This window comes from Lolium perenne, chromosome 7 (assembly GCF_019359855.2).
Source record: "Lolium perenne isolate Kyuss_39 chromosome 7, Kyuss_2.0, whole genome shotgun sequence".
In the NCBI taxonomy this organism is placed as follows: domain Eukaryota; kingdom Viridiplantae; phylum Streptophyta; class Magnoliopsida; order Poales; family Poaceae; genus Lolium; species Lolium perenne.
In genome coordinates, this window is record NC_067250.2 from 112,560,560 (window position 1) to 112,572,909 (window position 12,350).

General features: G+C 41.7%; 1 protein-coding gene across 1 annotated transcript; it reads right to left on the reverse strand.

Moving 5' to 3' along the window:
* Nucleotides 1-1,272: 1,272 nt before the first annotated feature.
* LOC127315193 (puromycin-sensitive aminopeptidase) lies at nucleotides 1,273-10,032 on the reverse strand. The gene is made up of 34 exons (XM_051345707.1): nucleotides 9,741-10,032; nucleotides 9,483-9,608; nucleotides 9,059-9,142; nucleotides 8,879-8,926; nucleotides 8,494-8,634; nucleotides 8,103-8,178; nucleotides 7,844-7,920; nucleotides 7,227-7,340; nucleotides 7,063-7,137; nucleotides 6,786-6,893; nucleotides 6,484-6,696; nucleotides 6,323-6,384; nucleotides 6,187-6,214; nucleotides 6,027-6,113; nucleotides 5,902-5,927; nucleotides 5,571-5,634; nucleotides 5,411-5,491; nucleotides 5,210-5,257; nucleotides 5,089-5,107; nucleotides 4,947-4,951; nucleotides 4,821-4,832; nucleotides 4,681-4,737; nucleotides 4,388-4,497; nucleotides 4,234-4,314; nucleotides 3,880-4,063; nucleotides 3,319-3,467; nucleotides 3,105-3,243; nucleotides 2,882-3,028; nucleotides 2,477-2,558; nucleotides 2,212-2,387; nucleotides 1,986-2,096; nucleotides 1,781-1,897; nucleotides 1,613-1,684; nucleotides 1,273-1,504 (listed from the first exon to the last, which is right to left on the reverse strand). Exons 2-34 carry the CDS (start codon nucleotides 9,570-9,572, stop codon nucleotides 1,424-1,426), a joined length of 2,964 nt encoding a protein of 987 aa, XP_051201667.1. The 5' UTR covers nucleotides 9,573-9,608; nucleotides 9,741-10,032; the 3' UTR covers nucleotides 1,273-1,423.
* Nucleotides 10,033-12,350: the final 2,318 nt, after the last annotated feature.

The following is a 12,350-nucleotide window of genomic DNA, read 5'->3' on the forward strand; positions in this document are numbered from 1 at the left end:
TGGTTAATGAGGTTACTAACGAAGGGAGGACGCGCGCGTCGTCACAACTGCTGTTTGGGATTATCTGCACTGCAATGGCATTCATTCATAACCTATCCAGACTTATTAACCACGCGAATCAATGCAGGGAGATTGGAGTAGATACTGAATGATTCTGGAGCTCTATCTGGTTCCATCAACATATCCGTCCATGTCCATGTCATGCTGAATGGTTCTGGAAGCGCCGGTGGTGAACGATTAAGAATTAGGCGTGCAAATTGCGCCCTGACGCAGACAGTGACCAATTATCTTTGGGTCAAAGAAAACAACGACCGATGGAACCGAGAACGATGACAGCAAGTCCGTAGCACTTGCTAGTGGCTCTCTCCCGATCAGTTCTGGTCCGCACGGCGGACTTGGCCGGTGATCGGGACGCCACAGGGTGGTTCGCCTCCGATATACCGCCGGCGGCGGAAAGCAACCCAACCGGGATAGGATGGTGGGCTGGAAACTGTAAAAGGCATAATATCCTCACTCCGTCCCATGACGCCGGTGTTCCAAAAGGAGGCACCGGACCAATGCCATGCAACGCGGTTTGGACGCGGAACCGCGTCTGCACGCAACCATAGTCCATAGACGCTGAAAAGGGCACAGCTTCCCGTATAAGTATATATACCCATACCCCAACCCAAGTGAATTTACCTTGAATTGCACACCTTCCACCCAGGAAATGAAGTGCAAGAAAATCTACCTATCGTGCTCATACCTCTTGTTAAACTGGCTCTAGATTTCATCCTACGAATGAACAAAATATCATAGCGGAACAATGTCAATTAACAGATTAGCAAAATGCATCAATCTTGGTCCAGCACGTGGTAAAAAAAACATGTTGACTCGAAAACATGTGACGGAGCCTTGAGCCCCTGCCGCTCCAGATACTTGTACTATGATTCCGCCTAGAACCAGATGCTCAAGTGTTGGGCACTTCTAGCATAAAAGGTTCATCAGGACATGCTTAAAACAACCCAGTGAAGAAACCAAAAGGCAGAATAGAAATTTAACATCTTCACTAAACATCACACCGTCGCGCTTCCCAGCAGCAAGCAAATGCGAATGCGAGCAGTCTGACGTGCACCAAAGTGGAACCTTTGAAATATAACCATAAAGAACAGAAGCATGGCAAGGATTGCTTTGGGTTACTCCGCGTCTAAAAGATATCAATGCCTTGCTCATCGAGCACTTCAAGGAGAGCTTGGTTCAATCCCACATGAAGACAGGCATGATACTAGAATCCAGATGTATTGCCACACTCTAGTGGCCTGTTTCTTTTTTTTTATTCATTCATGCTGAGAAAAGTATATTCAGTTAAGTACACTTGCGCTACCCTTGGATATGGTAAAGGGTAGAACCGTCTGAGATTCACAATGTTTTTTCGCATAGGAAACTAAGCTGCCAAACTCTTCGAAGCAATCTCGTAGACGTTTTCAGATAGTCCATTGGCTGAGATAATCATCTCCAGCTGGGCCTGTATAAGAAAGGAGCGTGTTAGACTTTAGCCCGCACCTGTATAATACCTGTTCAGCAGAATAAGCAACCATTTTCCAAATGTGGAGTTACGAGTTTTTGGAGATACCTTGGCAAGAGCTTGTCTGGTCTCATCATATCGCCTCCACCGGGAGAACGCTGACACCATGCGGGATGCGACCTTCGTTGTCGATCCAAAAAAAAAATCAAAACCAGACTAAAACACTAAATTGGATGCGAGACGTTCATTTATTTTATTAAGATATACGAAACAAACCTGAGGATTTATTTTGTCGAGCTGTAAGACAACTTCACCCAAGAACTTGTAACCAGAACCATCTTTCGCATGGAAACTCACAGGTGACCCGCAAAATCCTCCAATTAAAGAATATACCTAAACCGCAAGCAAATCTTCAAGTAAGATCCTCAAATGCTACCACAAGTTTGAAGGCCAAACAAGTTCAACTAAAAGCACCATGTACCTTGTTGGGATTCCGCATGTCAAAAGCAGGGTGAGACAGCAAGTTTTGAACATTGGCTACATTTCCAGGAATGTCTGAGGTAGCTTGCAGAGCAAACCACTTGCTTACAACCTATTGGAACATGGACAAGTATAAGCTCACGTGTAATAAAATTGATCTCTACTTAGGTGGCACATCAAGATTGTTCAGCGAAAATCAATAGTCCTACAAGCAGCAAAGAACTTACCAAATAGTCATGCTGCCACTTGTTATAGAAGTCCAAAAGGGCATCATCCCGAACTTGACCTGGGTTTTGAGATAATGCTGCTAAGGCAGCAAACTGCTCGGTCATGTTAGTAGCAGAGTTGTATTCATTCAATGCAAGTTCAGTGACATCTGGCTCATTCAGGGATACAAGGTAAGCTGCAAAATCCACCCGAGAATATATTAAGATACATGACCTGAAAAATAATTCACATGTTGGAGCACGATTTCGAAAAATTAAAACATACCAAGACATGTATTTTTCAATGCACGGCGAGCCACACTATCGTGGTTAAATGAGTAAGTTTCAGAGCTTCTGTTGCTTGATACCTAAGATGAACAGAAACAGGTAAGAATCAAGGTGATACCAAAATGTGGGAACAATGACAGGAAAGTGTCACAGCATACTGGTCAGAAAGACAAGACAAAAGGCAGTCGAACAATACTTAATTTGGGGCATTGTACAAAACCTGTTCTGCCAGTGTTTGTTATCAAAATGCCCAAATAAGTACCCCCAATATAGTGGTTTTTTGAACAGTATAGTTAAAACTCAAACTCAATATAACAATGGTATCTGAATTCCCGCAAAGTAACGAAAATAGAGCACACTGCCACAATTTTCAGAACTGTAGTGGTTGCCTGATGTCACTTACAGCTGCAAGCAGATCATCTTTTAGTTGAATGGCGAGTTCCTTCTTAATAAAAGTGCGAACAGCATGAACTGCATCCGGATCTGCAACTGGCATCATGTCCATAATCTCCCCTTGACCAGGCAGAGTTATTGCTTTTGCAATAAATTCCTGTAGCAGCCCAAATTAGCCCTTTTAAATTGAATTTTGCTGTCATAAATCACAACTGAATCAGACGAAGAATTACTTTATCCAAGACTGTGCTGCGCAGGATTGCTCGAAGTCCATCAACAAATTTTGGATTAAGAGCTAGTGTTTTCTGTTGCTGGAAGTCAGCCACAAGACTGAGCATCAATTTGCGTGCTAATACCTGACCTGCTTCCCATCTAAAGAATAAAATAATAGTTATATTCAACTCTACACTAAAAGGCACATTTTTTAACGGGCAAATGAGAATAAACCTGTTAAATTCATCTGAATCATTGGCAAGTAAGAAATATAAGTCACTCTCAGTCAGATCAGAATCAAGACGGATGGGAGCACTGTAGCCCCTCAACAAGGAAGGAACTGGTCTCTCCGATACATTGTTAAATACAAACTCTTCCTCCTTCTGAAAGATCAAAACATGTCTCATTCAGCGACTGAAGAAGATCAGAAAAGAATGTGAAGAAGTAGTTGACTATCTACTGCAAATACGAAATCAAAGGCTGATAAGCTGAACACTAGTAAATTACTTTGTTAGGGAGTTCAAATCTGACTTCCTAACTTCCTATAACTATTAAAGTCCAGAAAATTGAGCTTCAATGTGAAGCCCTTGGAAGAAAATGCTACACTGTGCCACAAGGTAATGTAACAGACTATCAACGAAGAAGGCAGAGCAGCAGAGCTGAATTGGACATCATATAAATGGTAGTTAAATGCACACCTTCTAGATGGTACAGTTAAATGCACAAACAAGCTTATAGCCCAGCCACTGGTATTCAAGATGATCTTTTGCAGGAAGACAATAATGATGATGTTACCTTATTAAATCGGAGAACTGTGGTGAAAATCGGCTGACCATCATTAGAGAGTGTTTTGAGCATTCCATCACTGTAAATGGTAGTCAGGGGCATATCTTTTCCAGTAGAATCAACAAGTCCAACGGCAACAGGTATGAACATTGGCTCCTTCAACGGTTGGCCAGGAGTAGGTGGTACTTCTTGACTAAGAGATTAAAAAAAGGTGGATGAACTCAATACCCCTTTCAGAAATTAGCAACAAAAAGGCAACTACCAGTATGCACAAAATTGCTATAAAATGGAAGAATAATATCAGCCCAGAATATTTATTAGGCTTTGTAAATGTAAATCAAAACTGGAGAATGTGAAGCTTACCTAAATTTTAAAGAAAATGTCTTGGAGCTTTCATTGTATGATGAAGATACCTTAACAGTAGGTGTACCTGCTTGAGAGTACCTATTGGATGGTTCCTTCAAAATCAGGTTGTGCTTTCAACAGGTAAAATAATTGAATGGTAGACGTCTATTACCATTGTAAAAAGTTCGGGAGTTGTGTATTATTAGCATCACACATCGCTGCGTAGAAGTCTTCACAAGTCACAGCTTGCCCATCATGCCTCTGAAAGTATAGATCCATGCCCTACAGTAGATGTAAATAAACCAAATGAATATATAACCATATTTGACAGTTAAAGAAAAGAGAAATATCAATACATGCAATGTGTAGCAGATTCACTAATTAAGCATCCCAATGTAATTTCATATTTAAGAAACTGTTTTGTAACAACATTATGAAAACACAGCTTCCACATGTGACCTTTACCTTTCGAAACCCTGAAGCTCCAAACATTGTCTTGTACATCCTGACAACTTCGGCACCCTACACCAAGTGCAGATCCATAGGTTTCAGCCTACAGTTATTCTCTTTAAGGCACAGGAAATGACAAATAAAAAAAGACGAACCTTTTCATAAACCTGTAAGGAGATACCATAACCATTGGATGAAGAGGCAAAAAGCAGCAAAAGAAAACGTCAGAAATAGAATTGCAAGGTCTAGCTAATACAAAACATAACAAGGAAAACACATACCGTTACTGCCCAGGTCGCCCACATCCAAAGTCACCAAATTAAGAAAATCAGTCAGAAAAGATTTCAGGGGATTGGAAGTATTTAGTTAACATTGTGGTACCCCTCATTATGTGCATAATAATTCATAGGCAAAGCAACTCACCGGTATAGAAGTTGTCCATCTGCCAATCAAATACAAAGAATTATTATACACAAGATATTTACTGTACTTGTGCATTAAATGATAATTAAAATCAAACAGCTGAGACCTAAAGTATGATCACCTTGATATACGAATGGGGGCGAATAGGATGTGCCATAGGCCCAGCATCCTGGATATCAAGGGAAAATAATGATTAAAAACAAAAGAAACCATGTGGCTGCCAGTTCATTGCAGCATCTGCATCAGACTAAATAGAATGGAGTATGCAGCATCTGCATCAGACTAAATAGAATGGAGTAACACAGATTGCAATGTAGAGAACCTGGGGGAATTGATAGGATCTAAGTTTAGAGACATCAGCTATGCGCTTCACTGTGCGACAGCCAAGATCTGATGAGAATTCCTGCACAAACAACTTAATTAGTCAAGAAAAAACGAAACCAAATCTAAAGAAGATAATATATGGTCTACTGCATGAGTACCTGATCCCTGAAGACAGTTAATCCTTCTTTCAGTGTTAGCTGGAACCAATCACGACATGTCACTCTGCAAATAGATAGGCACACAAGGATTATTTACATTCTAGACTACTCATGCATGTGATGTCATCAGGAAAAACATTAGATGTATGGAGATACTTTCTGTTGAGAGGTTTCAAACTTTTTCAAGCACCATGAAGTCACTTAAACTAAAGAGAAAGAGATGAAAACCCTACTAAAGATGCAATCAGCAACAGAGCAACCCGATGATGTTGTTTTGAGATGACAAAATAATAAAAGATAAATCCATAAGCTGCTCGTGTTGAGATGTTACCTATTGCCAGTCCAGTTGTGGAAGTACTGCAAAAATAATCAGTCAATATCAAATGCACAACTAAATTCAGTATATCATAAACGCATCATCATATAAATACAATGGAGAACTTCTACGGGATATACCTCATGTCCAATGACACCCAAAATTGCAGCATAATCACCATCAGTCGCAGCTTCTGGAGATGCTAGCACAAGTCTAGATTGGAATACCTATTAATTGATAAGCAGAGCATCAGCAAATTACTGATGCAGGAATACTTCCTAAACAGAGGCAAATTCTTACATTCAAACTCTTGTTCTCCATTGCTCCCCTGCAAATAATAGACAGTTATTTAATCAGTAAGAGGCAATGCCAATAGAAATAACTGCAATACCATCTTTTTGGCAGAGTACCGATGCAAATAAGGAAACAAACTTACATATTGAAATCAGGAACAACAACAATGTTAAACAAATCAAGATCATATTCAAGACCAAACACCTGGCACAATCCAAAGGATGAATTGGATTAATAATTATGTCAATGGTTCTGATAAAGACTTGTAGAAAAAAAAACATAAGTAAATGAGTCTCAACGAACCTCCTCATCCCATTTCATAGCTTCTTTAAGAGAATACATAGCATGCGACGTTTTCGGCAAATCTTGACCAGGGGTCCAAATTCGAAGTGTAACTTTGCGGCCAGAACATGTAACAAATGAGTCCTCCCGGCACTCCAACTGACCAGCAACTAAGGCAAACAGGTAGCATGGTTTCTTGAACGGATCCTCCCACAATGCATAGTGTTTTCCACCCTGTAGTTAAGGAAAAAAATGCATATGGTTGAACATGTCATTCCGTGATACATCACCAGCTCTAATGATTGCATTGGAAGGCAGTGTACCTCGAGATCACCCTGCTTGATAAGATTGCCATTAGACAACAACACCGGATAGAGGGTTTTATCACCTTCAATACGACAAGTATACTTTGCCATCACGTCTGGGCGATCCTGTGATAGCATTCAACAAGTGCATATGTAAGTCATGTCTCATCACCAAACAATAGGTAAAATGTAATCTTTGATAGACAAGTAAGGTGGATTTGTTTGATGCAGCATACTAGGTACCAATATATGATATCCTACCTGAAAGTAGGTAATTTTCAAAAATGCAACCTACCTGAAAGTAGGTAATTTTCCGGAACCCTTCAGCTTCACATTGGGTGCAAAAATTACCTGTCGATCTGTACAGCCCCTGTAAACTTACAGCAAATCAGAACAGAGCACGGGACATTTTAATTCAAAGATCTAGTACAGTTTGTGCCCCTCTTGAGTAGTGCGTACCTCCAAAGAAGTGTTGAGCTGAGGATAGATCTCCGTAACAATTTCCAAAGTGAATACACCAGCAGGAGGTGTCAAAATTGTCAGATGGCGTGGATCAACTGTATACTCGTCACTCTAGTGTTCAGTAGAGATATGCAAGTCCGAATATTAGTATACTTGCATAGCACCCAAAAGATTTTTTCAATGGAAAAAAATGCTTATGAACCGTACAATAATTAGGCACACAGAGATTGGCACAAAATAACAGATAGCTATCATTGTACTTATGGGATCTAGAGTGATGAAATACTTAGCCTGAAGCATGCAGTAAGAATGTCAAACACCACTTCTTATACGCTTGACCACTAGTATTAGTATATAGCAACTAAAATATGCGCTTCCTTTTCTGTCTGTCATGTACATGCATGTACTTTGTCCAACTTCTAATATTCCAAAAAAGAACTTCAGGAGTATTGTGTGTAACCTATTATTAGCTTTAACCCTGTTCTTCCATTCTAGAATTACCTTGTGTTATTCCCATTGTATTTCTCAAAATCATGAACATATGAGTACCATGTGAGTGCATGCACAAAGAAAGTAGGTGCTATATGAAAGAAGTAGATCACACGAAGTATCACCTTTAGCTCTGTGCCATTGACTTTGACTGATAACAGCTTTAGATCACGTCCGTGAAGAGCTAGTGGAGATGTATTGCCTACTATAAAAACAAATATTACAACAGTATGTGAAAAAATCCAGAACCTAATGTTGAACATTTCAAACTCGGAAAATTAATTGACCGGCAAACAAATATACAGGAGGCCTGAAGACATCTAACTAGAAACCAAATTGTACTATTGAAAGTTTCAAAGTCAAGTATAGATGATAAATCTTCACCTTCATTGCCCGGAGATACACCTATTTTAGATGTAACTATGGTCTTTTCATCACCAAGTTGAAATTCTAAATCCACCTGCAGAATTTTGTAGTAAAAAAATACATAAATGATGTAGATATAGCAAAGACACGTTGCCAATTTACAAGGATCTATATCTCAGACTTGTATTTTTGTTGATCATACAGCAGCCAGCACATGAGCACTGTTGTTGCTACTGTGGATTGTCAAACAAGGATGTACATGCTAGCATGTCTCCTTTGACCTTTCTATTAAAATACGAGAATCTCTAATCACAAGTCCACAACCAGCCATATGCCACATCAGTTAGAAATTTTCCAGAGATGGAAGTGCATATACTGATTTAAAATTGGAAAGGGAAAGACGAGTTACCGTATCAAACAAGTAATCCGGTTTTTTGTAATCTTTCAAGAATATCTCCTTTGGAAGATCCATCTCTGGTTCTTCAGTAGCAGCAGGAGGGGGCTCTGTTGCAACCGAACAAGATGTCCTCTTGCTGAGAAACTTTGAGCTCTGAAATACGGAAGAAAATAATAAGGGGAATGCAGCACGAAAGAGCCAAATAAGTACATTGCGTGCCACGAGCAAGAAATATGCTATTTTAACGCACTTGTTAAAGATGTAGATTAGTTCATTTGCAAATTGATTTTAGCTACACAATGCAAGAACTTATTGCTGACCCTATTAGATCAACTTTGAGGAGAAAAATATATACGTCTTTAACAAAGATCAATAACGTATGTAAGACGGTACTAACATGTAACGACAAAGAAGGTTTCGGTATTGTTCTTGTCCAATGTGAACCCTGCAAGAACAGAAACGGAAATCTATAAGCGACAAGTAACGGCATGCAACAGAGCTAAAATTAAAAGGGGGTAACGCCGCACAATAAATATATGATTATCACATAGCAACAAGATCACAAGAGGGACCACACCTCCTTCGTTAGACTAGCGCGGCAGCTAGAGTAATTATTCCCTGGGGAACTCCTCTTTGATGAGGGCGGTGGCAATCTTTGATACTGAGAGAAAAAAGAGTGGGTAGATAGTCAAGAGAAGCCCAGTAGCTCACTAACAGCAAAATGCTAGATAACGACCCCACGACACGTAAATGCCAGCCATGCCAATCTAGTGCAAGTCTTTGTCAGATGCATCCACATATAAACCTGAATAGTACTAGAAATAGGGTAGTGCATCATGAATGAAGAAACCCAAACAAGTCAACAAAACCAGCAATCTGGTAACTTCTACACTGAAAAATAGGTACTATCCAGTAGCAATTCCATCATTTAGGTAAACTTCATCTAACCACTATATTGGATGGAAACGAAGGAGTAGTTGAGTGAGGGAGAGCGGAATCACATGGAGGGGGGAGAGCATGCCCAGAAACCCAGCCTTAACCAAACCGCAGCCTTGGCACGCCGCGGCGGGGCTAACGAGACGACGAGCCATCCCGAATCACAACGCAATCGAGTTCGGCCCTTAACCCTATTATAGGAAACCCTATCATCACATCAACAGATAAAAGACGGATCTAGACGGCGTGCCGGGCGCGCGGGCGCGCGCCCGGTATTTTTGGAAGTTAGTTCGAGATTTAGAGCGGTCGTCGGAAGCTCGTACCTAGGAAACCAGTGCCGAAGATCGGGAGCGGCGGCGAGGTGGCACGGGGGCGGGGGCGGGGACGGCGTCGGCGGCGGCGTGGGAGGCGTCGGCGGCGACGCTGAGCTGCGGCACAAGGTCGGTTAGGATCAGACGCCGCGGGTGGAGAGATGGGTTGGTGGAAGCTGCGCGTCGATGGGATCGGCGGGAGGGTGGAGAAGCGATCCGTACCTCGCGATCGACGGGCGACGGCGGGGTGGTGCTCGTCGGAGGCGGCGGAGGCGCAGCCGGAGTGAGCAAGAAACCGAGGGATATGGGTGGTGGGGATAAGTAGAGATTGAGCAGGTCGAGGAGTACGTAGGGGATTTGAGGGTTAAGGTCAATGACATGTGGGGACAAAGGATAAACGGGTGGTGCAGTGGCCCACGTGTCGGTGCAATGGAGGTCTTTCTGACGTGTGATGAACTGCGGGCCCACCTGGCTGCGAGTTCCGTCCTCAAAACTGTTTTCCAGCAGTTTCAGGTCCCTAAAAATATCTCTCCTTTGCTTTTTCTTGTTTTGGAGGCAACCACAAATAAAATCAGAAAAAAAATATACTCCCTCCGATTCATATTAATTGTCTTCGAATACCAAAGTTCGAGCTACCCAGCTCCGATTCATATTAATTGTCTTCCAATACCAAAATTCGAGCTACCCAGCATACAACAGATTCGAGTTCGGGGACACGAGGTTGAGTAAGTTAACGTTGTTTTTTGCTCAAAAGCAATTAGCTGGTCTCGATCCATCGAGAGCATCAGGCACGTTATGCCATCACCCCTATGAAATTTAAAACCACGTGATATCTGGGCCTAATGTACTTCTAGATTTGCGTTTTCACATTATATACCCGTCAACTTCGACTGAGCTTATGACTTCTAGTCTCTACGCGAGTCTACGACTCCCCTAGACACTCAGCCACTCGGGGGTTACTGACGTGGGCATATCCTATTGGGTACCACTATTATCATACCAGGTGCGGTCCAACTAGAGCCCCACATGAAGATTACGAAGCCGAAGAACCATTGGCAGCCCAAGTCCATGAACCTGGCGTGCGACACAAGAACTACCCCATACAGGGGAACCCTAACAGGTAACCGACCGGAGTCCTGACACCTAGCCTCCTTTATAAGGGCCATGAAGGATCGACGGGGAGGACAACTTACGATCTAGAGAACACCATAGCCATCTCGGGGACATTGTTACCTTCATCATCATTCAAGGATAGACAAGGAACGTGTAGGGTTTTTCCCTCCAAGGGCTTGAAGCTCGGTAAATTGTATCCCCTGTGTTGCTTGTACACCAACGAAACCACCATGGTGCATAATCCATGGGCATTGTCGTGGCACACCTGAAAGAGCATGCTCTATCTCTACGGCTTTGTGTGTTTGGTAACAACACTCGAATTGAATGTTACTGTATGTGCTCAAGTGTGTAGGAATCAATTTTAGCACTAAGGATGTTGACCCACCTTTTCCTATGGTCCAATGTTCGGTTTCTTTAATTGGATATTTGATCTTTTGTATTGGTGGAAGAGGACTTGTTGAGGAGAGGTGTATAAGACAAGAGGATTGAAGAAGAAGCATGAAATTTCCAGCAGGCCGGATCATTGATGTCTATGCCCCCCTCCTTTTCCTGTAGACAGTGTTGGGCCTCCAAGAGCAGAGGTTTGTAGAACAGCAGCAAGTTTTCCCTTAAGTGGATCACCCAAGGTTTATCGAACTCAGGGAGGAAGAGGTCAAAGATATCCCTCTCATGCAACCCTGCAACCACAAAGCAAGAAGTCTCTTGTGTCCCCAACACACCTAATAGGTGCACTAGTTCGGCGAAGAGATAGTGAAATACAGGTGGTATAAATATATATGAGCAAAGGGCAACGGCACCGAAAAAGTGATTTGCCCAAAGACAAGAAACAAGCAAAAGTAGTAACGACAGTAGTAACGCGATAAAACAAGATAAACAAGTAGCGATAGCAGTATTTAGGAACAAGGCCTAGGGATTAGACTTTCACTAGTGGACACTCTCAACTTTGATCACATAACAGAATAGATAAATGCATACTCTACACTCTCTTGTTGGATGATGAACACCATTGCGTAGGATTACACGAACCCTCAATGCCGGAGTTAACAAGCTCCACAATTCAATGTTCATATTTAAATAACCTTAGAGTGTAAGATAGATCAACACAACTAAACCAAGTACTAACGTATCATGCACACTGTCACCTTCATGCTAAGAAAGGAGGCATAGATCACATCAATACCATCATAGCAATAGTTAACTTCATAATCTACAAGAGATCATAATCATAGCCTACGCCAAGCACTAACACGGATGCACACACTGTCACCATTACACCGTGCAGGAGGAATAAAACTACTTTAATAACATCACTAGAGTAGCACATAGATAAATTGTGATACAAAACACATTGCAATCATAAAGAGATATAAATAAGCACTTCACTATGCCATTCATAACAGTGAATAAGTATTCTGTGAAATATAGCCTAAGAGACCCACACGGTGCACACACTGTCACCTTTACACACGTGGGACAAGGAGTCTCCGGAGATCACATAAGTAAAATTCA